The 24899-nt window shown below is 44.7% G+C and overlaps 1 protein-coding gene across 2 annotated transcripts; it reads right to left on the bottom strand.

The window, feature by feature from the left end:
- Positions 1-771: 771 nt before the first annotated feature.
- Positions 772-23474, bottom strand: kcnn2 (potassium calcium-activated channel subfamily N member 2; the record flags this gene model as incomplete). 2 transcript variants are annotated; one of them, XM_084442279.1, is made up of 8 exons in its annotated part: positions 772-1047; positions 5274-5343; positions 11089-11216; positions 11388-11498; positions 11931-12072; positions 12522-12940; positions 22112-22207; positions 22692-23474. In XM_084442279.1, 8 exons carry the CDS (start codon positions 23457-23459, stop codon positions 772-774), a joined length of 2010 nt encoding a protein of 669 aa, XP_084298405.1. The 2 variants fall into 2 exon arrangements, with proteins under 2 accessions (XP_084298405.1, XP_084298404.1); XM_084442278.1 differs by having other exon boundaries at positions 22112-22204; positions 22692-23081.
- Positions 23475-24899: the final 1425 nt, after the last annotated feature.

The raw sequence follows: 24899 nt of genomic DNA, 5'->3' as shown, positions 1-24899 counted from the left end.
GCAACAGAAATTTATATCATATGTCAGTCAGCATTGAAGTGCATTGATTAAAAAGGAAGTGCAAGTACAGATTTAGATGCATTCAGGATTAAATTGTGTGCAAAGTGGCCCCAAAAATAGTCATTCTACAGGGGCCCTCTGCAAAAGAAAAAACGCTATAGTTGATGCTGTTTCTAACCTAAAAGATATATGCTTTTTTCCCCTCATATTTCAAGCGTTATAATTTACCTCTGAGTGACAGGGGTGTAAGAGCAGTTTTCTGCTACCTTCAGTTGTCAGTTCAGTTCATTCCATCAAATAGCACTTTTCCTCAATAAAAGTATTAATGCTACCTGATTGACAGGTCCCATGGTTACTCAGCTTGCTTTGAGGAACACGGCATCTGAATCAAGCCAGCAGAAGCACAAAGTCAGTGAGAAGCACTATTTTAGTGCAATATTTTCACACCGGGTAACCTTGCTGCCCTCGACCTGGCTACCTCTGCATAGAGACGGAGTATAGTCCTTATCACAGCCCCATCCATAGGCCTTATAGTTGTTTGTGTGGAGAGAATCATTTTTATGGTCATGTCACCAGACCAAGGATAACAACATCTTTTTGAGGTAATAAAAAACAAAGCATAAGTTATCCTTTAAAATGCACTGTCCTTTTGTACCTTTGATTCTGTCATCAGAATGTGGATAATACTTATTGAAACCATAAGGTTTTACAATAAATGCAACTTGGCCATATGATGGCAAACGTCTTCAGTGAAGTTGTTCCCGTTGGGCTCTAGCTGCTCTCGGAGGAGGTGGGTGGCGCCGTGGAGGATGACCTCCGTCGGGACACGGACTGTGAGCGCTCTGGGCTGTGTTTGTCGTACGGCTGGAGCTGCACCTCCAGGAAGTCCCTGTGCTGCTGGCTGATGACCTGGCTGATGAGGCCAGGGAGGGCTTGCAGGTTTCCCAGCAGCGTCTCCAGCTTGGTCTCCAGCAGGGCGATCCTCTTCTCCATGTCCTCCCCTCTCTCGTTCAGGTCTGAGATCAGGTCATACATGATGTTCTGAGTCTGGAGCAGGGGGAGAAACACACTCAGAGTCACAGGGAGGGACACAAGAGCCATGACATGACATGACATGACTGGAGGAAGACAGGAAATGTTTTGTTTTTGTAGAGCGATGCAACAGTCAATGGGAATATTAAGGCAGCAACACTTCACTAGACACGTCCCAGACAAAAGAGCTATGTGAACAATCTGGGTGAGAATAGTTAAATAAAATAATGACATGCTTTATTTATTGTTACAAAAATAAACTGTTATAACGGCACAGCACAGCTAAGAAAATGTAGACAGAAATGGATCAATATTACATGAAGTTGGTTAGTTATATTAAGACTGTATCTGCTTGTACAGCAGATTGCACTGAGATTTCATCACAGGAAAGCTTATAAACATAATTTCTTGGAGAGAACACTTTAAATTCTAAACAGGGCACCGATTTTCAACTTTTGCACTTTGAAAGTAAATCTATTTTTCCTTGAGACATGACATATTATCAAACAGTGAGGCACACACTTCAGATGGGGGTGGGGAGTGGGAGTGAAGGCTGCTGGGTAATAGCTGAGGACATGCTATCCAGTAGGAGAGTAATCACTAGAAGCCTAGGGCCAACACTATCCATCACTCACCTTGTCCTGGGCTGATTTGGGGCAGGAATAATGGACTGCCTGGTTGTATCACAGTGACCCACAGAGGGCCAAAGCAACACTGACAGCTAGTCAAACTACAACATGGGTTGTTTCAATGTGTTGCATCATAAACACACACACACTCATTCCCTCTTCAGATGGTTCTGAATGATATATGATTTTCTAGGATGATCGATAAAAGGAGGATTGATATGTTTTGGATTTTCTCCTCTCTACTGCACACCTTGACAGTCGAAGAGCTGAGGAACCAGAATTTATGGCGGCCTCCGGGTTTATAGCTATAGGGATGAGATTCTAAGCCGTTAGCGAGCTGTAATATTATGAGACATTGAGGGATACTTGCCAAGGATCTGAGCTTTCGCAGTTAGATGAATAGACTGACATACATACTGACATAAGTTTGCCACAACTGTTAACCCTGGTCAATGATACTGGGAGAGCACCATCATAATGGAGAGGATGCAGACCAGAAGGTTGTGGGTAGACTACCTTACACTGGCGGACTGGGGTGGGGGGGGGGCTGGGTGGAGGCGGGTGCCCCCACGTTTGAAAAACGTCATGCTAAAGTGCCCTCTTGAGTGGTGAAAATGAGAGGAAGTGCCATATTGGCTGCCCTTCACATGGGAAAACATAGCAAGGAAATTCAATAAGGTGTGTTAATGAGTGATCTCGCAGAGGATAAAATGCCATGCAGTGCCCTATTGGTGCACCTCCAATGGTCTACGCTTGACATTCCCTATGGGTGCCTTTCCAAAGGTAAACTGTGCCGTGATAAAGTGCCCTCTATGCTGCCACTACAAGAGCGTCCCAAACGATGCCTTTTCCAATAGAGACAGTTGGAAGATTTTCTAATGGACGGCCCTCCAGTGGAGAAGATGAGATGTGATGCCATACACGTAGGTGCCCTTACAATGGGACAAACTTAAGGTTCAGGCCTTTCTGATGAAAACTCATAAAGTACCCTCTTAGATGCCCTTCCAAGTGAGAGGCAGAAAAAATGGGGGGGAAAGTATTGAGTGCCCTCTGTGCCCCTTCGTTCAATAAATTATGATGATGTGCCCTTTAGAGCAAGACAATTCAGTACCGTGTCTAGTGAGTGCCCTTCTAGTCGAGAAAACATTATGAAGCCCTATAAGGTGCTGTTACAATGGTCTAAACTTGACCTTACCAATGGGTGCCCTTCCAATGGAAAGGGGTGCTGGCCTTCCAAGAGAGAAAACACTATGAAGTGCCCTTGCAATGAAGCGAAAAACATTCCAGTGAAGAAAACGAGATGCAGACGTCTCCCCAAACTTATTAGGTAAGCTTTCCCAAAGTGGGTGCCGTGACGATAGTCTAGGGGTGCTGCCAAATAAATGAATGAATGAAAGCTTTATTGAAAGACTCAGGTCCATAAAAGTACATAAGGAAGACACAGGACAATTAATTACACTAATACATTCAGACAGTGTCCCCTAAGCCTGTATGTGTATCAGGAACATGTCATGCTGTTATCTGACTCATCCTGACGTTGTATACATTTATACATCAAATTCCTTAAGAGTGCATGAAAGGTGCAGACTCAGCAGAGAAAAAGATTTCACTCGCACTATACTGTACCACCTGGGTCTTTTAAGGAGTAGTCTCATTGCATAATAATAAGCTACTCGGTGAAGGGGGGCATTGGCCATCTTGGAACCCATGACATTTTGGAGCAGATCCGAATCACGGACCACATCCACAAATGAAAACAAAACTTAGAACGAGGCCAGCTACCTGCAAATCACAGCGCGGGTCCACGAGCTGCCAAAACATGGCCCGGACGGCCATTCACCTCCATTCATTATTTGGACTAGGATTATGCAAAAACTACCAGACTGTCTTTCATGAAACTCAGTGGAGGGGTGAAGCATGGGCCAGTTTAGAACCCATTCAGGTCTGTGCTCTCTGAGCACCATTTCTAGTTTTTCCAATGTATCCTTTAGAAAAGTTAGGTTAGAGTAAGTTAGGTTAATAGGTATTAGAAAGTAAAAAACAAAATAAATGGTTGCCAACGAGTTTCTTTGATGTTTGTGAAATAAACATTTTAAAGGTGTATTGTTCCCTGAGTGTTTTTCTCATAGAGGTGTGGTTATACTTTAAATCTGGATCGCCTAGCCTACATAATGTTAATCATAATCAAGGATGAAGATTGTTTCACCATACATGACGCATCATAGCTTTGTGTGCGCTGATGCGGCTCCATGTCGTGCAGTAGGTGCCCTTTTTTCTTTTCTGCCCTTCAAACAGCCTGAGTCTGCCACTGCTGCCTTATGCATGAGCTGGGGAACAGAACTGCTGGTGACTGCTGTAAGCATTCATACATGCATGTCTTGTGGGTGTAAATATTGATTTGCTACCATCACCATGTCACAAAAACCACAAGCAAAGGAAATAACAACTCCCGGCTCCCGGTAAAAGAGAGAGAATATTAGAGAATTAATCAACCTGCTTTTGTATTATCATATCATACACGTATAGTGTTGCCTTGCTTTACTGTACTTTGGCAAATGAAGGGGAAAATGTTAAGTAAAAAACAAATTAATGTTTACTGGGTTAAGTGGCAGCATGGCTTCTGTTATATGCATGGCTTATATGGCGGGTTCCACAGTTACCGAGGGGGAAACACAAATATATAGTTAAAAGTGTTCCAGGCTTCATTTCAGAGATCATTACATAGCGCTGGGGAGCGGACTGTGATGATCAATGCTATACTGCCCTCTGATGGCGAGTGGCACTTACGACAATGATTAAAGGCTGGCTGAATAGGCCCGGGTATGAGTCATCTTCTTCAGTGTCACAGCCCTAATATCAGCCCCTGTTTTATGGCACGCAGGGTGAATTGGGTGATATTACCTAATGACTCTCATGGCATGGTGGCTTGAAATCAATTTGACCGTGAGGGAGGACATTTGAATGTCAAAGGCACACTCTTTCTCTCTTGCTCTCTCCCTCTCTTTCTCTCTCTCACTCCCTTTCTCTGCTCTGTCTCCACTTCTGGCTGAATCATCACATCCCAGCGTGTCTCCCCTCCCAGGTTGTTCTGTTTCTGCAGCGTCAGGCAGGCTGGCTGCTTGGTCTTTCCCTCAGGTTTGTCAACTCCTGTTTAGCGCGTCACAATGCCACCACAGGGAAAGAAAGGGCATGTGGAAGGTGGATGCAGTCCAAAGTCAAACTCATATCACTGTTCCCCCCAGATCAGGCGCATGTATAGTCATTACATCATCACAGTGGTATAGAGTCTCATAAAAATGGCAGTTGAAAAAAGATCCCGACACAGGAAGTGAAGGGTAGAGAAACAATAGCCTAGATGTACTGTCATGGAAATTCATAATACAACTGAGGAGAAAGTCAGGGTTAAACATTAGATGGGTGACCATGGGTCGACATTCACAAGTCAGTGTACAGTAGGTAACCAATATACACAGCTGGGTCGTTAATGATGGCCACATGGAAGCCTGTCTGTTTATTTGACACCTGTAGACTTTGTTGTGAAAAGATGCTACTATTAACTCAGGTGAGTTGAACCCACATGCACAAAGCGAGACAACTGTCAGTCTAACTTACCTTTGCAAGGTCCACTAGTGAGTTTGCTTGGTCATTCAGCTTGCGTTGCTCCATTTTAACACTTCTCAATCTGAACACAAGACCATTCAGAACCCAATAAATGTTGCTATCAATACGGCAGATAGGCTTAACAGATCTGTGCACACACAAGGCATACACATAGAGAGAGCACTCTTAGGACATGCACAGGATGTGTGTAGAGAATGCAGGAATTGGAAGGGTCAGTTTGATTGGTTGAACTGCATGCAAGTGGAGAGGAGAGGAGACCACTGAGGCTGAAAGCTGCCAGAGGAGAAGGATGGGCCCATCACTACAACTTAGAATAAGCACAAGGACTCAGAAGGATTGAAACGGGATTTTGCTGAAGCCTAAAACATCACCTGAGTGTTAGTTGAAATATAAGGTTTCATAACTATGACCATGACGTGTATTCTGATGGCATGCTTGAAGATTCATCTGTGGTCTGTGTAGAGGTTGTTCTGTTTCAATGTATGAATTATTAAATTATTATTATTAAAAAGTTCAAAAAGCCATAGAGATTTCAAGCAAGTTTCTATTACCATTCTTAAAATAAACACTTTGTCACATCGATCATGAGCTGATCACAGCCCACCAAAGTAGAAGGCTGGAGAGCACAAAAGATTTAACATAGGGATCTAAATATTGCAGTGTCTAAGAATGCCTTGATTACCAACTCAGCACATCAGTGGTCCAGCAAGTCTTTGAACTGTGAAAGCATCAGTAATAGAAAACATAATGAGCTTACTGGACTATTCAGATAGAACACAGGGATTGGGAAATGTAGGAATAATGCTTTGCTGGTCTGACTTCCTATTGATGCAAACCAGTGGGGGGGGGGGAAACACCGAAATACCTCACGCCCAAAGCCTGAATTACATTACTAATCCATACTTCCAAGCTCCTTTAAATAATTCCTGTCTCCTGTTTAATTGAGCTACTAAAGCAAGCATTTTTCACCCACCCACTTGGGAGTAAGAAACAGCAGTACTGTATGTGCAGTATTCTGGACAACGCTTCTTAATACATCAGGGTGCTGTTTTCCTGCAATCACCCATGCATGCTAAATCAGAGTGGAGTCAATACACCGAGCGAGCTGGAGGCGCTGTAGCTGGTACAGGGCCCTGGCGGCCAGGCGTTCTCTACAGGATAAAGAAGACAACGCTCTCTTACTCTTAATTCACACACCCGATTCACTGGACTTGAGTTAATGGCTTTAATTAGACTGTGTGTTTCTGATGGCATTTAGTAGAGTTGTTCAATGAGGAGAATATGAAAGGGCTCTTTAGGGACCCTCTCTACTAATTGGCCCAGATTCATCCATTCCCATGCAGCGGAGCGTCATCGGGCATTCCCAACACAGGCAAATATGAAGCTAAGATGGCAGGCTAGACCAACAGGGGGCACCACAGGAGTCACTGACTAAAGGACATATGAGCCTAGGAACCAGGTTAGAGGGCACTACAGGCCAAGAGAGGTGCCCAGGCTGATGACGGAGCAGCTAACGTCTTTCCACAGAGGCAGATTCTAAAACAAGCAGACGAAATCTTTTACAAATGCAACTTTTATTTTTCAAACAAACGGGCTAGATGAAAGGAAACAGGAAGCCATTCTGGAATGGGTGAAAGGTAGGTGTTAGAGAAGAATAGGCACCTTAAATGTCTTGACAGCTGAGATGTAAGACCTGCCAGAATTCTGCATTTCACGGTTGGATGACCGATAGCTGTCAGCTGTCTGATGGACATGTTCGGCGGGGGTCGGAACGGATAAGCCCTGCCCTCTCGTTCCTCCCACACTCAATATTCTCCCCTCTGTGATCCAGTGCACGTCTCATTTTCAACGGGGGCTTTAAATCTGCTTTGCTATTCATCAGGGGAAAAACAGCTACGCTAAGCTTTTCAGTACCATTTTGAATCCGTTAAGGCAATCTCTATAGTGCTGCACCATAGATTTTCCCTGTTGCTTTCCTGTCATGACGCCTGCTTACCTCACTGTGGAACGACTAATGCAATTTTTTCCTTAAGCTAATGGACAAGGGCTGCACTTGTTCTGGGTCTTTGCCTTGTGGCCCCCGCTGTCCCCGACTACTGAGGACACAGAAACACATGCTGTGACGGTTCCAGCGCAGCCTGTCATGCCAAAATAAGGAGGGCTCCCCGCGGCCTTTCCCTGACATTCCGCTTCAGGTCACGTCTCTCACAACACTTTTTCCTGAACTACCGTGCACACGCTATTCATCCCGCTGCCTGCTTAGCTAGCCTCCGCCCTCCATCCATCCCTCCCTCTCTCGCTATACCCTGTGGGGGGATGCAGCAGCCAGCGGCAGGGACTGCCAAACTATGCTACAGCTGAAGTAATTACTAGGGAGGATGATCGGTATGCAGGCTAAAACAGCGTTGGTCCTCTCAGACATATTGTAAGACATCTGGTTGCTCTACATGCAACATTTGAACATGCGTGGTGAAACGCATGAACTCATTCTGCTGAGCTGAGGGTTTACACAGCCCATTACACCGAAGACTGTGTGTAACACAGCATGTGTTCCTCAGTGCACGGGTGCGTCTCAACAGTCGAGATCCCCACATATCGGTGCATTCTGACGGCTGACCGTGATGTTCTCGCTACGAGTCATCCAAGAGGGAAATGGAGGAGATGTGGTTGCAAATGTAGTTACAGGCGTTAACGATGGTTCCACGAGCCGAAAGATGACCTCGAGCCCTGGCCGACGAGAGTGTGATTGATTGGGGGTAATAAACTGGGGAGATAGACCACCTACAGAGGTCGCGGAAGGTCGCTCTCCCGGGGAGCACTAGTGGTCATCCTTCGGTCAGCGAAAGCACCGTTAATTGGTGTTTAATCAGCGGCTTTCTGATTAAAAATCAAAGTCTCAACACATCCATGCAACAATGGAAAGAAAAAGACCCTCCATCACCGATAATTGAAATTCATGTCAGGAATGTTCGTGGAAACAATGGTGTATGGCTTTCTTAATAAGGAGACCATGGGGGACTGTGCTTGTGTTTGGGGTTTCATTCACAGAAGTGTGATGCTTCATCAGTCAATTCAGTTGTCCTGAATTGAGTGTTATCTTATATATTATTGTTATACTACAAAGCGTATTTCATGTGTGGGTCTTCCTATCCCTCCTGGGATCTAGTCCTACTTATAGTGCTGTTTAAGCAATATAAAATGTACATAATACTCTTGAGACTGTTGCGCATTAACTGTATTATCATTGACAAATGACTATTGACATTGTGTGACGTTATTTCGCTATGCAAGGTAGTATCTAGGGATGGAATGAATTTCACTTATCAAATGAGGGAGTGTAATTTTTAGTCGCATCATCGAGTTGAAAGACAAGCGCTCATTTGCATGCACACAGCATTTCAGTCGCTACACGTGAGGCGAAGACTTACTTTCGAGCTCTATTGCATTGTGTCGACACAAACAGGAAAAAAGGAAACATAAAATAGACAAATGAATTAATTACAACATCAGAAGATACGTGTCCAGGTGGCAAGATCAGTCTTCTCAGGGCTGAGTACTGAAACCCTCATCCCTCTGCTGCACCTCCAGCCCCGACTACGACAACAGAGCTTATAAAAACCCCACTAGCATCCAGGCGCTGCTGTCATCATCATCATCATCAGCACCAGGGAATGTAATAGTAGCGGCAGCACCGGTGCCTCCAGCCACCAGCCGCCTCTACACTACTCTGCACAATCACTGACTAGGCCTCCAGGTCTCCTGTCATGTTCTACTACTGTGGTCCACGCCATGCTGCTCTTCTGAGGTCCTAATCGCCCCCTCCAGACTAACCCTGCTTATCAGACACACCGGGAGCCAGGCGAAGCTCACTGATAAAGCTCCTGGGTCTGATACATCTAGTCTAACTTATGCCTGAGTGCAGAGAGAGAGAGAGAGATAGAGAGAGAAGGACAGAGGGAGGGAGAGAGAGAGAGAGAGAGAGAGAGAGAGAGAGACCATGGCAAAAGCCTCAGTCATGACCACTTCTACCTCAGTACCTTGCCTTCCACAGCGGAACGGATTTCTGAGCAACTACGCTCCTCGTTCTCCGGCGCTATCACAGTTGATCCAGCTTGGACCGGACGACGAGGCATGACCATATTTGAGTTGATGTTGGCTTTCTGCCTCGAGACAAGTCACTGGCGCCTGACGGACCCCTCTCTAAGTCCTCCACTTGAAAGACATGCTCGCTACAAGACAAGCCCTCTCTGCATGACCACCGACTCCCCAAGACACACGGCCGACCTGACAGCCTGCCGCTGTGTCCCAGCCCAGCCCCACGTCTGTAGACCGCCCTCACAGCTGGGGCCGGGGCCAACACACTAGAATGTGGTCTGTACACACAGACAGTCTTTCGTCACATTCAGATCAGCACAGGACAGCACAGAGTCCGTATAGAAGCAGAGTTGCATGTGACAGCACTCTGGGTATTTAGTTCTTGCACAGATGACTGAATGTGGCTTCATTTCTTTTTTTTTCTTCTTTTTTACAGCTGAATCTGGTTCTTTATAGATCAAGCCTTATCTCTGAAGGATTTCCATTACTAGGTTGTCCTGGAGAGGGGGAAGGTGACATGAAATGTTGCCCTCACAGCAAATACAGTAGACTGAATGCAGCAATAAGGACATAATAACCCTCACACGGTGACTGCTATACCACAGAGACTTGTTCAGAAGCACCATTTTGGATGGGGGTTGCAGCAGCAGACAGTACTCTCTCAACCTGCCAGCCTTGTCAGAAATCAAAGTCCTCAATGCCTTTTTACATGACAAACAATGCACACCATAATCATGAGAAAATGAAAGTTGCACACTGGAGACCAAACAGACTCTTTGACACACATAGAAAAAAGTACAAAAAACAACATATAAAACAGAAAATCTGAAAGGATTTGTATGTTATTACCTGATCCTAACTGCTTAGTAAATCAAACACAAATAAAATTCGATTTCATCTGTATGATTGTCTTTTACAGGGAGGAAATTAGTGTTGAGCTCGAAAGAAGGTTGAGGTACACGACTAGAGAAGGGTGAAACTAAAAATCAATACATGTTTCAGAGTTATAGTGCGCTGCAGGCTTCCCTGGAGATTCCCTAAGAGACTGCTTGATAGGTTGCCGTCTGATTGTACTTTGTACTGTAGGAAAGAAAGGCCAGATGTGTCAGCCACCGATATCAGTCTGACTCCGACTAAAGATGCACAAGGACGCCAAGAAGGCACTGCGACATGCAAGAGAACTGGCAGCTCCTTACGAAGGGGGGGGGGCGGAGGGAGAGGAAAAAAGAAGGAGAGAGAGGAGAGAGAGAAAGAGAGGAGAGAAGGAGAGAAAGAAGAGGAGAGATAAGAGACCCTACGGCTGTGACTCTGTCACTGCTGAGAAGACTTGTTGAGTTGTAGAGTGAGGTTTTCATGAATAGTTTAGACTGTGGTAGGAAGGAGAGGACCGGCGAATGACATCTGTGAAGGTCTACAGTTGCTCTGAAGGCTTGTTATACAAGACTGGAACACACACCGCTAATTATGCACAGCAGTCATATAGATGATGTATCGATGATACCCATACACTGTCACAGCTCATTCAGGTGAGAAGGCAAGAGAATAACGGTCATTCCTGAAAGTATCAAATGTAAATACAAACGTTTGCTACAGGTGTCAAACAATTCAGATTTCAGGTCGGTGCTCTTAAGAAACCTTCGATTGGCGGTCGGCGTGAGGGAAGGACACGAGCGGAGCGCAGTGACAGACAGGTGGAGGGGGCGGGACCTACTGGTGAATGGCTTGGAGGAACTTCCTCTGGTGCTTCCTGACTCTGGCATGGTCCATTTTCCTCACAAGTTTGGTGTTCTTGTAGATGAGCCACGTCTCCCTGAGTACATTCGCAGCTGTGTTTTTCACCTGCAACACAAGAACAGGAACAGGGTGGTGTTCACAGGAACCAGATGGTGTCCCCCCCATTGTCCTACTGTTCTAGCATTTAGTAATAACGTTTAGTATTCCTGAGATGCACATAACAAGGATAGATCATGCCTAATCATGCAAATATACGAGTAAAGCATATTGACTTACTCTTTTTGTCAACTGGGTATCCATCATAAAATTATGGACATGTTTTTCAGCTTTGGTTAATTCCAGTTTCTTTGCAACCACAGCCACCACTAAGGCTGTGCAGCCAGCACCCTGGGAAACAACACAGAAACAAGGGGTGGATATATTTGCTGCTTTTAGTTTGTTTATAACGTGATATACTTTGTTTATATTGTGTATACTTTGTTTATATCGTGATATACTTTGTTTATATCGTGATATACTTTGTTCATATCATGTGTACTTTGTTTATACAGTACTGTCATATTTCTGTGAACTGGGATAATAATGTATATGAAATGACACCATCAAAAACAAATAAAAAAGAGAATGTCAAAGTGTCCCTGGATATGAAACCTCTGTACTGCTGCATGAGACAGAGCTATAAAAGACTTGATAGGTTCGGGGGGGGGGAATCTGCAGACACCCAAAGGATTAGATTCAAAGATATGACCTCAAAAAAGAAGCTCTGGATGCATTACAATGACAGGAGAGTTGAATGTGACATTCTGGAGCTGTTCTCACCATTATACCAGTCAGGAGACACACTCCTTTTCCACAGTATGTGTTGGGAACCATGTCCCCGTATCCAATGGTAAGAAAAGTGATTGAGATCAACCACATGGCTCCTAGAAAGTTGCTGGTTATATCCATGCCGTCGTGATATCTGCAATAAAACATGACGCATTAGTTTTGCATGCCAAGTGCTTCTTACGTATGCTTGTGCAATACACCATAGAGCCATTCATGTATTATTAATGAATAAACTAAATAAACAGCTGCTGTAAACTCTGTGATGTTAAATGATCTGTCAAGGGACAAACCAGGGGACTATGACTCTCCTGTCCTTGACAATGTAACACACACACACACACACACACACACACACACACACACACACACACACACACACACACAGAGGATGAGGATCTGCGTTGAAACCATAAATAAGAAATTCTGTTTTCGTGTGGATGTGAGGACAACTGGGCTAGGTACTGCATGACCGCTGGCGCCTCAGGACTGTTTACGCACAGCGAACCATGTGACCTTATCTATGTTTCATGCAACCACAGCGCAGCGGGGTGCAGCATCGCGTGCGGAGGGCGGGCGGAGCACCTCTCGCAGGCTCTGACGGTCCACGCCGCGATGATCCACAGCGAGATGGTGAAGACCAGCAGCACGGTGCCGGGGCAGATGGTCATGAGGGTCTTCATGACGAAGCGCGTGTTGAAGTTGATCTTGTTGAGCGCGCCGATGCTGCGCGACGAGGCGTCGGTGAACAGCTTGCTGTGGAGCAGCATGACGCGGGCGATGAGGTACAGCCGCAGGAACATGGGGATGGACAGGATGATGTCCACGTCGGCGTCCGTCTTGGACGGCGTGTAGGTGAAGGCCAGGCGTGCCGTCCAGGTGAAGGTGTAGTTGCCCGGGATGGGGTGGATGGCGCACACCAGGATCTCCAGGCAGATGAAGAAGATGCGCTCGTACGTCATGGCTATCCTCCAGTCGTCCGCCGCGTTGTCCACCATAAATAACTGTCAGGAAGGGGACGAAGGGAGAGACGGAGGGAGGGAGGAGACAAAGAGGAAAAGAAGCAGACGGAGGTTAAATGCCAGCTTGCATTCTAATCACTACGACACAAGACTACTGTGTAGAACTCCTTAAAGGGCTAGTGTGCTATTTTGGACATTGTGCCCTGTTTGTGGTCTGTCTACCATGAACCTGAAACATACTGCAGAGACCATAATTTCACTGATCATTCCAGTATTGAGCTAGCTGCAATTTTTCTGCAGGCTCTTGCTGGGCTACAATGGAAGTAAATGGGGAACCTGTAAATGGGTTGGAAAAACTATGATAAATGTGCTTTTCCAAGACGGGAAGCACATTGTGTAATCTTACCAGTCTCAGTTTGCTCTTCTGTGAAATGTATTGCAATCCAAATATGTTTGGCATTACATTAGTCATTTAGCTGATGCTTTTATCCAAAGCAACTAACCATAATGGCATTTAACGTAGGAAAAGCCAATGTATTACTACTGGTCAGAACTCACAAGTCCATCCATTTTCTAAAACAAGTGACTAAGAGCATAATATAGTGCTGAAGGCAAAGTGCGAGAATAGCAATATAAAAATACAATAGGTGCTTAAGAGGGAGGATTGTTGTAGTACTTCTTGAAGAGATGAGTTTTGAGCCTGCGACGAAAGATGGGCAGCGACTCTGCTGTCCTGACGTCAGTGGGCAGTTCGTTCCACCACTGCGGGGCCAGGACAGAGAAGAGCTGTGACCGTGTCAATCGATCGCAAGGGCCTCAGAGTGACGGGGCAACCAGTCTACCTGAGTTAGCAGAGCGTAGCGGTCGGGAGGCTGGTATAGGGTTTGACCATGGCCTGGAGGTAGGAGGGGGCTGTTCCTTTCATTGCCCTGTGCCAGAGTTTTAAACGGGATGCGAGCTGCTACAGGGAGCCAATGTAGGGAACGGAGAAGGGAAGTTGTGTGGGAGAACTTGGGGTGGTTGAACACCAGGCGAGCAGCAGCTTTCTGGACAAGTTCCAGGGGTTTAATGGCTAACGCTGGGGCCACAGCAAGGAGGGAGTTGCAGTAGTCCAGGCAGGAGGGGACTGTATGAGCACCTGCACCATTTCGTCAGTGAAGAAAGGCTGTATGTGACAGATGGATCACCTACAAATATTCAGACTGGTAAAATGACACCCTGTCATACTGTACTTGTCTCAGAAAAGCACATTTATTGTAGTTTTTTCAATGCATAAACAGGTGCCCCATTGACTTCCATTGTAGCTCAGTGAGAGGCTGCAAAAAACTGCAGCTAGCTCAATATTGGAACAATCAATGAAATGATGACTAAATGTCCAACAAAGGGTTACCTCAGTAACCCTAACCAATCCAGTGGCTTAAAAGTTGCTGTCCCATTTTTGACTTGAGATTGTGCTGTTAGATATGACGTTTGACAAAAAGAATAATCGCTGTACAGTGCTCCAAGTTCTCAACTGTTCCAGTCTTTTCAGACCAGTACGTGAAGTCTAATGAAGTATTGTGGCACGCTTTTTCAACTTCAAAGCTTTATATTATTATGTTATTACAGGACCAGGGCGGGGGTGCGGGGCTTTATTTTGCCACACAATGGCACACAAATTACTGAGTGAGTGGCGACACAGTACACACATGCAACTTTTTGGGGGCCTCCTCCAGGGGCAGCCAGGGGCAGTGGGCTTTTAATATTGGGTTCTTTATACAGGTATCTTATACTAATGAGAACATCTGCCACCGACCCAAATTAGCATAGGTCTTTTATTTCCTGGACACACCAAGCAGAAGGCAGCGCAGTCTGCTGGGTGGGGGGTAGGCTGTGGGGGAGATTCACTACTCCTAATCACTTTACTCTATCCTGTTCTGTTCTCTCTCTTTCTAATCTATCTCTCTCACCTCTCTCTCTCTCTCTCTCTTTCTGTGTCTCTCCATCTGTTTCTCTCTTTCTCATCTCTCTCGCTCGCTCTCTGTCTGTCTCTCTGTCTGTCTGTCCGGCTCATTTTACCAGTCTGAATATTTTTAGGTGATCCATCCGTCACATACACCCTTTCCTCACTGACGAAACGGTGCAGGTGCTCATCCAGCCCCTTGTCATCTCCCGCCTGGACTACTGCAACTCCCTCCTTGCTGTGTCTCTCTCGGTCTCTCTGTGTCTCTCTCATCTCTCCTCCCTGGTTCTTTCCTCTTTGTATCCCGTGACCTCCCATCCATCTCTCTCACTCTAATCTAAAGCTGTCCACCAGCACCAGGATTCATTGCTCTGTGTTTTCATCCTGGGCCAGTGCCCCAGCCCACCATCACCACCGCCACCATCCAGTCACCCCACAGAGCCACCGAGAGTGATGTCCCACTGGCTGGGCTTATGATCCGCAACATAAACTACCTCGGAGATGTCCTCCCTTGCCTTCCATTGCCTGCCCCTGGCCATCCGAGATATTCCCCCGCAGATGGATCACGCACTAAATGCGATCGAGCCACGTCGGCTTCCTCCACAGTCAAATCATTCCCCTCAGTGACACGCGGTGCCGATAGTCCTACCCAGCAGCAGCTCACTCTCCCTGCACTCCATCACCTCAAGGTCCCTGCGCTTGTATACGGGCCGTCACGGCTGGCGGTAGATATTTCACAAAATGTTGCAGTCAGCAAAACACAGGGAGCTTTCTTGGTCGGCTAGATCCACCATGGCTGCAGAAGCCATTCAATGTTAACGGTGTGGGGGGGGGACGTCGACAAATGACAAACTCCATTTTGACTAAAACCGCCCCATGAAGCTTTGTGATTAAATGAGTGGAGTGGAGCCGTGCCCAGAGACATCTGCTACTCCAGAGTGAGGGATGCAATTATGCAAATCTCTCTCTCTTTTGAGTTCTCTGGCAACCCCCCCCCCCCCCCCAACATTATCAGTCTAGTTCTGTTAGAGCAATCATATGTGGCTCTATAAAACCAGATGTACTTTGTGTTTTTAATGGCTCTTGTCTATCCCACCAATTGGTGGAATGCACTAGAGAATAAGAATATCCAGGATCAATTCATCAGGAACGAAGAGGGCACATTTCTGAAATACATCACACATGTCAGCCGTACGTGTTGGCATATCAGTCATAAACACAGGACTTGAGTAATTAATATGAGTAATTAAAATATCTCCATGAGTACTAAAAAAAACGATAAGTAAGTGAAGTCACACATTATACATGGACCTCCTGCCAACTAATCTCCATTTAGACTGAGTCTAAACTCTTCATTAGAGTAAAGAAATGTAAACCTATTCCTGGAGGCAAAACGGGATCAATGACCTAAATCATAAATGTAGCTATAACACATCACTAAACCTGTAATCATTGAGATTGAACTTTCCGATGCCAAAGACTGCCTTTCTCCCAACATCTTCAGCTCAAGGGCAACCTGAAAATAACATTATGCAGGCTACACCTATAAAAGAAATTGCGCTGGTGCCAATCACACCACAGACGCTCACGTGCACAAATCCCACAGGCACCCTAACACTACAGCCACCCACACCATGCTGCCACACTAGGAACACTCCACACTAAGAACATCCTTGGCTCATGGCGCGCGCTCATTACAAATCATCTATAGGCCAAACGCCTCCCACCCACTGGGACACACAACATCGCAGCACACATGCGGCCACAGCATAGTGAAATACATAACACAGAGAGTAGTACACGCTACAGCGTTTGAGATGAATGACCCACATTCTAGAACAAATTACAGCGTACTGTGGCAACTGTCCCATCCCACACAGCAGATACAGCCTAGTCATTCATCAAAACACTAGGTTGTGACTTGTGAGCATTCTCGACAGTGGAACATCGTTTTAAAATCTAGAGAGCTGAGGTGTCTATATAAAAAAAACAAGTAACATTAAGCTTGTTGAAGGCCCAGACATCTGTCAAGAGATGCTGTAACACTAACCAGAGCCCAGCTTGTTAAGCTATCCAGGAGTGTAACTTAGACATGGAAACAAAAGCTGTTACTCCATTATGTGACAGACGGTATCTTACTCACAGAACTGGGCCATCAAAACAGAACAAGACACAATATCTTGTCAGCATCGAAGCACAAAGCTTTTATCCCACATTCGTGGTAACAACTCTTCCTAACAAAGGAAAACGTTTCCAATTTGATTGTGCCAAGCAATGTAATTAAACATTTAACAGTAGGTTACGTAAGGAAAGCCTACTTGGTGGGTAGAAGCAATTATGGTAATGGATGACCTGAAATACAATACTCAAGAGCTCTTTACCTCTTTGCATCAAATATTCCATTGCTGTGGCAGAACCAGTAGTTATGAGGGAGAGGGGAAGGAACCTAAATCTGCAGAGGAAAACCGGGGAAGATTATGTATGCTGCACAAGGTCCCACCTGTCACTGTCCACTGTACATTATATTCACATGATGGATGACTTGTTCAGGTCGCATCATGCTAAACGAAATGGAATGGACGATGGGGCGGTGGGGAGAGACGAGGAGGAGGGGGGGGGGGGGACATGGCATAATATGTTTCAAATGTCATCTGTGCTCTCAAAGTGACCAGTCTCATGATCCAAGAGCCACTGAGGGATACGAGTCCTTAGAAAAACAGCCCTTGATGAGCCAAGAAACTTAGTAGTCAGTCAGCTCAAATCCTGCTGCGGAGCTAAATGTCATTTGGGCCATATGGACCACACACACACACACACACACACACACACACATGCAAACACACACACATACACACACACGTGCACACACATACGCACGCGCACGCACGTGCACACACACCCACAGAAACATATTTGTGCTGAGCAGTGCCGATATGCATGGCGTCCTACAAGCCAAGCCCCTGCAATGCACAATGGATCTGTGGAAACAGAGCACCAGAGTGACCAGATCTAACCAAGGCCAATGGCTCTTTAAACAGACGCTCCTGACACGGTCTGTTGCCTGCTCTCAGATGGTTGGCTTGTCGTCTGAAGGATACAACCACTGTTTAATCATTAAGGGAGCGTTCACCAGCTCATCACAGGAGAGTTCCTCCCGGGGCTAGGGAGAGCCTGGGTTACTATGTTGACATTTTTTTCCCCAGATGACACAATGAAATGTCCCTGAGGTCAACCCAGTCTTCTGTGTTTGTGTCTGTGTCTCCGTCTCCTACACGCTGTAGGTAGGCTGTGCAGACGGTCGTCCGTGTCTCTGTCTCCGTGTCCTACACGCTGTAGGTAGACTGTGCAGACGGTCGTCCGTGTCTCTGTCTCTGTCTCCTACACGCTGTAGGTAGGCTGTGCAGACGGTCGTCCGTGTCTCTGTCTCTGTCTCCTACACGCTGTAGGTAGACTGTGCAGACGGTCGTCCGTGTCTCTGTCTCCGTGTCCAACACGCTGTAGGTAGGCTGTGCAGACGGTCGTCCGTGTCTCTGTCTCCGTGTCCTACACGCTGTAGGTAGGCTGTGCAGACGGTCGTCCGCAGAGGCTGTCTGGGTTGGTTACTGGTTTCACTATGCTGCTCAATATAACTAATGGAGTCCAGCTCAATATTTAATCTGTGTAATGTGGAGATGGGAACATATATCTTGTCACTGAGAATGAAATCGCTCAATCTCATTAGTGAATTAGGTTGAGGGGTTCAGCCCAATTATAAATGAATGCAATGGTTTATTTATGATATCAAAGTGAGTCACTAAGAGGCCAGTTTGCTGTGTAAATCTCCAGTTCTGGCTTGCATTTTCTTTGTGTCTGAACCTGGTTGCAATCTTTTGTTTGCAACACAACAACGAATTTGGCTCATAAAATAAAAACTCATTAAATATCCCTTTGTTTGGAGAACTGTGGCTTGAGACATGCCTGGTGTATCAATAATATAGGATCTATGTTTCAAATCATGTGTAGTGCATGCTGTATCAGACTTGATCAATTAATAATTTTTGGATCCTCATCCCATTGGGGGGCAAAGTATCTCTGTCTGTTCAGGGAAGACATTGAGGTCAAGGCCAGCAGTAGTGATCTGACGCCAGTCTGTCGTCTCAGGTAGAGGGCAGATTTCACTGTGAGAGATTCAGAACGTATCCTGCAGTGCAGTTACACAGTGTTTCTGACACACACACCGCCCATGAGGACACCGCAAGTGGACAGGCCCGGCTGTGGTGTCATTCGGACAGCTGGGACACATATGGTGTTCCATCAGACACTCCCAACTGTCCTGTCTCATCACGTATGTCCTTTGCAACCAGACAAGAGGAAGTTAAAAGGACGAATGCTCGCTGGATTCAGCAACAAAAGACTCATCAAATAGAGAACATGGTTAAAGAAATGTAGCTCTCAGTGGAACTGCCATCATCCTTGACAAGCAGAGCTACGGCCTTTAAATGAATGCCTCTTGGCAAGGAAAGAGTGAGGCCAGGAGAACTTAAATACCATTAACAATGACAGATAAGTGTCACCTCTTTTAAATAATACACATTGTGGACAAAAAAAAAAACACCCTTAGGGCATTACACATATCATCGTTGACAATGAAAAATCAAAGTCAGTGTAGAGCCACAGCCTTTTAGCTCTCAATCTCCATCCACACAGTCCTCTAAACTGCCTCCTGCCAACCCTGCAAACAAAACTCTGATAGATCGCCAGTTGTCAGCAGAAGAGATCATGGGTCCTGCAGCTGGGAATACAGTGAGCAGTAGCACCTGAGGAAATAACTTCTCAACAAGATATGCTGAATAACAACGTTGAGGATAGGGTAATAATGAGCGATAAAACAGCCTCTGATTGGATGGGGGGGGGGGGCAAAGAGAGCGAGAGAGACAGAGAAGGAGAGAGAGAGGGAGAGAGAGAGAGAGGGGGGAAGGATGAGAGAGAAAATGGGATCTGAAGGGATAATGCCTCTGAACCGCGACCTACAGTATGGTCTGATGTGCTTCATGCCCCATGTACCCAATCACTACCATCTTAATGCAGGGGATGTGTCCCTATAGTCTCCCTCCCATGACAGCTGAAGGTCGCGAGCTGTCCTTAGAATGACCTAGAAACATCTCAGTCGTCGTGAGGACAGAAACTAAAATGAACCATATGTCTCTGTCTGCGTAGTTTGGACAGGTAAATCCCTTATAAAGGGGTAGAGGAATGTGTTCTGTGTGAGCCCATCTCATCAGTTTGCTTTTATATTTGACAGGCGCCTGTGATGACATACGGGTATGTATGCATGCATAATCCATCTCAGTGAGGATTGGAAATAACTTATTGAGAGAATGTGCAGCTCTGTGGGGGAGTCACTACAGCCACCTTCATTTAATATGTCTACCACATCTAATATAGCCTGTAGCTGCTAGCTGCAATAAAAGTGGTTTTGAGTGGGGTCATCGTCCAGGGCAACCAAAGTATGAAGTAATATAGTCGCAACCAGCAATTTGCAATAAGTGTCAAAAGCCAAGGTGACAGAGAGGAGGAAGTCTTTACTGACATAGTAGATTCTGATAATCCACCAATAGGTCACAATCTGATGACAGCTGCTCCTAGATTATGGAATCAACTACAAAACATGTTGAAGTTGGAGATGTTACCCGCTTAGGGCTCTAATCATGGGCTATTGTGTCTCGCATTGCAACTGTTTTATTTAACTTACTTAGCTATTGCATGATGTTGATTATGTTTACCATGTTTTATTTATTGTTGTTTATCGCTTAGTATATGTGTTTATTTGTCAACTCAACGCACTTGAAAATGAGGTGAAAACCTCAATGTGACCTCTTGAGTTTAAATAAAGGCTACTAACTAACTAACTATATAAGTACATACTTGTAATCCATTCAGTAGGATGGTTATCAGAATGATCATGATCAGATCTTGCTGAAATGTCCTATCAGTATTGCAAAGTAATATTCCATCTGAATGGGGCATCTAGTTCATAAAATACTCCATATTTAATAAAGGCTGCAGAAGCACAAAACCTATAAATGAGAGAATGGAAATGATATCCCAAAGCTTAAGATACACATTCTATTATGTAAACAGCTATAGAAAACCCTCGCTGAGGAAATGAAAATGGCTTTGTAGTGTATCAAAATATGCTAACGATCTGTGTGTGTTTCTATCATCCCGTACAAAGAAAGCTTTACAGCTATTTGACAGGGAGAAAAATTTTACTGTTGGGCTATTTCAATGATTGATGTCCCTCTGGGGCTTGTAAATTCTAAATATAACACAGGAGCTAATGAAAAAGAGGCATTGTAATTCAACAATGTTAAAGACAATGAACAGATATTGTATTGGTCAACAGAAGAACCATTCTATTTTACTAAAACATTTTGTCAAATGAAGAAAATGTGAAGTTGCCTGACAAAAATTAAAGTACAGCAAATCATTTAGAATTCCCTGAAAACCAGTTCTCACAGCTGATGAGATATTATGCTTGAATCAAAATACATTGAAAATGTAATGGTCCAACGACTTCAAATTGCATATAGTCTTACCCTAGCTTTCAGAAAAAGCTTGAGGTTGCCGAAAGTAGTTTCTCCTGGGTTTATTTCACTCACATGGAGCAGCATAATAGGTTCCTGACAATACAGTAATTTATGACCACCTTGCGCAGAGTAACACCATTGAGGGAGTACCATTCTTTATTTTAATTAAGTGGCTCTACAACCCAGACATAAGTGCTGAATTGCAAGAAGGAAACATCTTAAGTAATGTAACAATGCAGTGACGCAAAGTCATAAAATTGAGTTTTATCCAAGTGAAGTGCTGGAGCATTTTAAGTGAAGCTGACAATCCAAACCATTCGGTTAACCCATGGATGTTGGCAAATGTAAGACAGAAATTATTCTCGAGGCTATTTGAAAATTGGATTTTCCCTTTAATCAAATGAATTCGTCAAGTCAAGTGACTAGTCCATAAAGAGAATAAAGTATGTCAAACTCAAGAATTGAGTGATTCATAAAATGTAATATAAGATAGCCCTACTCTAAGCTTAGGCTAACGTGTACATGGACCTCCAGTACCAGCACTACAGTAGGCCTACGTCTTCATCTGCAGGTAATAAATGTAATTGATTAATTGATTCTTATTAAGTGATATATCTAATATTAACAACATTATAAGCATTAGGGCTAATATCAAGTGGTCTAGTAGCCTTTAATGACTTCTGAATTAAACAAAGCAAATACCTGAATCTCCCTTGCGTGGTAGATGATGATCAGACCCAGGAGAATGATTGTAGAAAGGCTTATCAGGCATTTTAGAGCTAATGAATACAATGACTCCTGGGAAGAGAAGAAAACACTATAGCAATACAACAATGCACACCATGAATATCCTGTGATTCTGTAAATGTGAATGAATATTAGACCTAAGACAATATAATAATAGGCTATACCAGGCAATATATTGCAATGTAATAGCCTTAATAGGCCTATTCATACAAATTAATCTCATTAACCTATGTATGTTTGGTATAGCCTATACTATGTGTAGTAAGGCCTATGTCACTGGAGCTTATGAGCATCTAGACAATGTGAGACCTATCCAGACATGCAGTTGATTGCATGTCCCATGCACGAAAGTCTTTACAAACTGAATTCAATAGACCACACATACACTATGCGGAATGAAAACTATGAACTGATGTTTGCAGGCACTTTGGAAAGAACTTGAGGTTATTCATTGTCCATCCATTCAACATAGGACATTCTGATGTAACCTATAGATGTGGTCCAGTAATCTACAGTACGGGATTGAGTTACGCACCTTTCCATATGCTCCCCAGGAGAGTTCAGTCTCTATAACCATAACAACGATCCCAAACATACCAAAGATCAAAGCATAGTCGCTGAGGCGCTTCCTTTTCTCAAACAAGGCCCTTCTGTGTCCAAGCTTTTGCCCAATGTTCTGGTTCTTCTTTTTGCCAGATTTATTGCCACTGGTGTGGCTACATCCACCCCCTCCGTCTCCCGATGCGTAAGGCATCAGCGTGGTCGAATTGTTCTCCGGTTTAGAGACTAAGGTGTCCGACGCATCTGCGGTAGAGATAGGCTGTAGAGGCTGGGACTCTGAATCAAACTCGTGTAGGTTTCTGCGGGACGAGCCTAAGTTGCTCAGCGGCCGCATTACGCCGCCGTTGTATCTGCAGCTGCTCATGGCTATTTCATTGTATGAGTTACTCTCTTTGTGGCTGCTGTTCGGGCTGCCCCGTTGCCGATCGTGGCACTGCTGATGATGGGGATGATGATGTCTGGATGAACTACCATGACTAGAGGGCGTGAACTCACAAACGCTAAACTGACCACCTTGCCTTGACGAGGTTACAGACGGTGTCCTTAAAGTTCCGACAGTGGTCGGCGACGTCCCGCGAAAAACGAGGCTTTTTCTTGCATCGCATGTACAGTTATTGCAGGTGCAGAATTGGTCGCGTTGCTTAGTGAAGCGCTCCTCTCGTCCGCAGTAGTGCTGGTACTTACAGTGCTGGAACTGCTGCTCTCGAAAGAAATCGTTCTGCAACTGCAATGGGGTTTCCATGTCAGTGCTGCTGTTTAAAGCAGCAGTCGGGTTCCACACAGCACCCGTCGACGGGTACGGGAGGAAAGGTACGGTGCATGAATAGAACCATTTCGGCTACGGTAGAATGTAGCCAAACTGATGCCTCCGATTGGACAGAGGAGACCAACACAACTGGCTTGACGTCATTGAAAAGGTTACAACACCTTTTCGAATATTCAGCAAGTGTGGCATGTCACTATAAGGACGAGCAATTACAGGTGACCCATGCAGTAGGCTACTTTCTTCTAGATATGGGGATGGGGGTTGAATAGTCTAGGCAAAAACGATTTCTCTGCAACAATACATTGACTTTTTCTTTTCTTTTTTTTATCATTCTTTTGGAAAAAGAATTATAGAAAATATTTTCGACTAAAGGCTAGTCGAATTTTTTTTTTTTATTATTCTTTTTCGATATATTTTCTTGGTGATAAACTGGGGCATATCCTAGCCTTATGAATCCACATTCTTGTAACCTACTCAGCCTATTATTGGTCTACAAAAATAAACCAATAATAACACCACTGTGAACCAAGAATGCACATTTGAGATTTTTTCAAAATAATGTTTGGAAAACTGTACAAATATTTGTCAGAAGATGATAGACTAGAAGAATAGGCTATAAGGTACTCTGAGTGCTGGTAGTCTGGATTCCTCCACTACAACCAAATTTAGGCTACTAACCTCTCATTCGCCTTAAATGTAATTTAATTCCATTGGAATTGATGTAAGAAGCCATGTAGCAAAGGAATGGAAATATTTAATATTTTTTCTTAATATAAAACTATGTATTTTATGGAATATATATTCCTTTGCACATATAGACTTGACAACTCTTGTAACAGTTTTAGATCTATTTAGACTACTAGTTGAATAACAAGATGATTTCATTCAGTTTCAGCTCTTCAAATGACAAGATGATTTCAATGTGCTTGCTCATCGGGGCTAGGCTTCATGCATTGGTCAAAAGCCACGTGACTCTCACCTAGACTCAAGGCCTTCAGCCCTCAGATTGATGCCACTGCTATTGCGTGTGTTGTTATTGGAGAGGTGTAGATATATCACCTGCAGGAAATACAGGCAACTGCTCGAAATTGAGCATCTGGAGAGCCATAAAGCATGAACCCAATCAGCCACTTCTTGGTGCTGCGGCAGCAACACATTTTGGTTTCTTACAGTCAGTCTACTCTCAGTTTGTAGAGGGTATTTTTTTTCCTCAAACCATTTATGCTTGACTTTTAAAATGTAGTTTATCCACTATAGTGTAGCTGTTGGCTGGCAATTAGGCCTATAGGCCCACACAGCTAACGGATTTGTCTTTATTTTGCTGTACTCTAACCTCTTCAAACCTCCCGGACAGTGGACACGGTCACGTTCTCCTACGTGGGATGACTAATAGGCCTCGTTTTCAGTTGATGTACG

Source organism: Borostomias antarcticus (assembly GCF_949987555.1).
Source record: "Borostomias antarcticus genome assembly, chromosome: 8".
Lineage (NCBI taxonomy): Eukaryota > Metazoa > Chordata > Actinopteri > Stomiiformes > Stomiidae > Borostomias > Borostomias antarcticus.
This window is presented reverse-complemented; position numbering and strand designations above follow the sequence as displayed.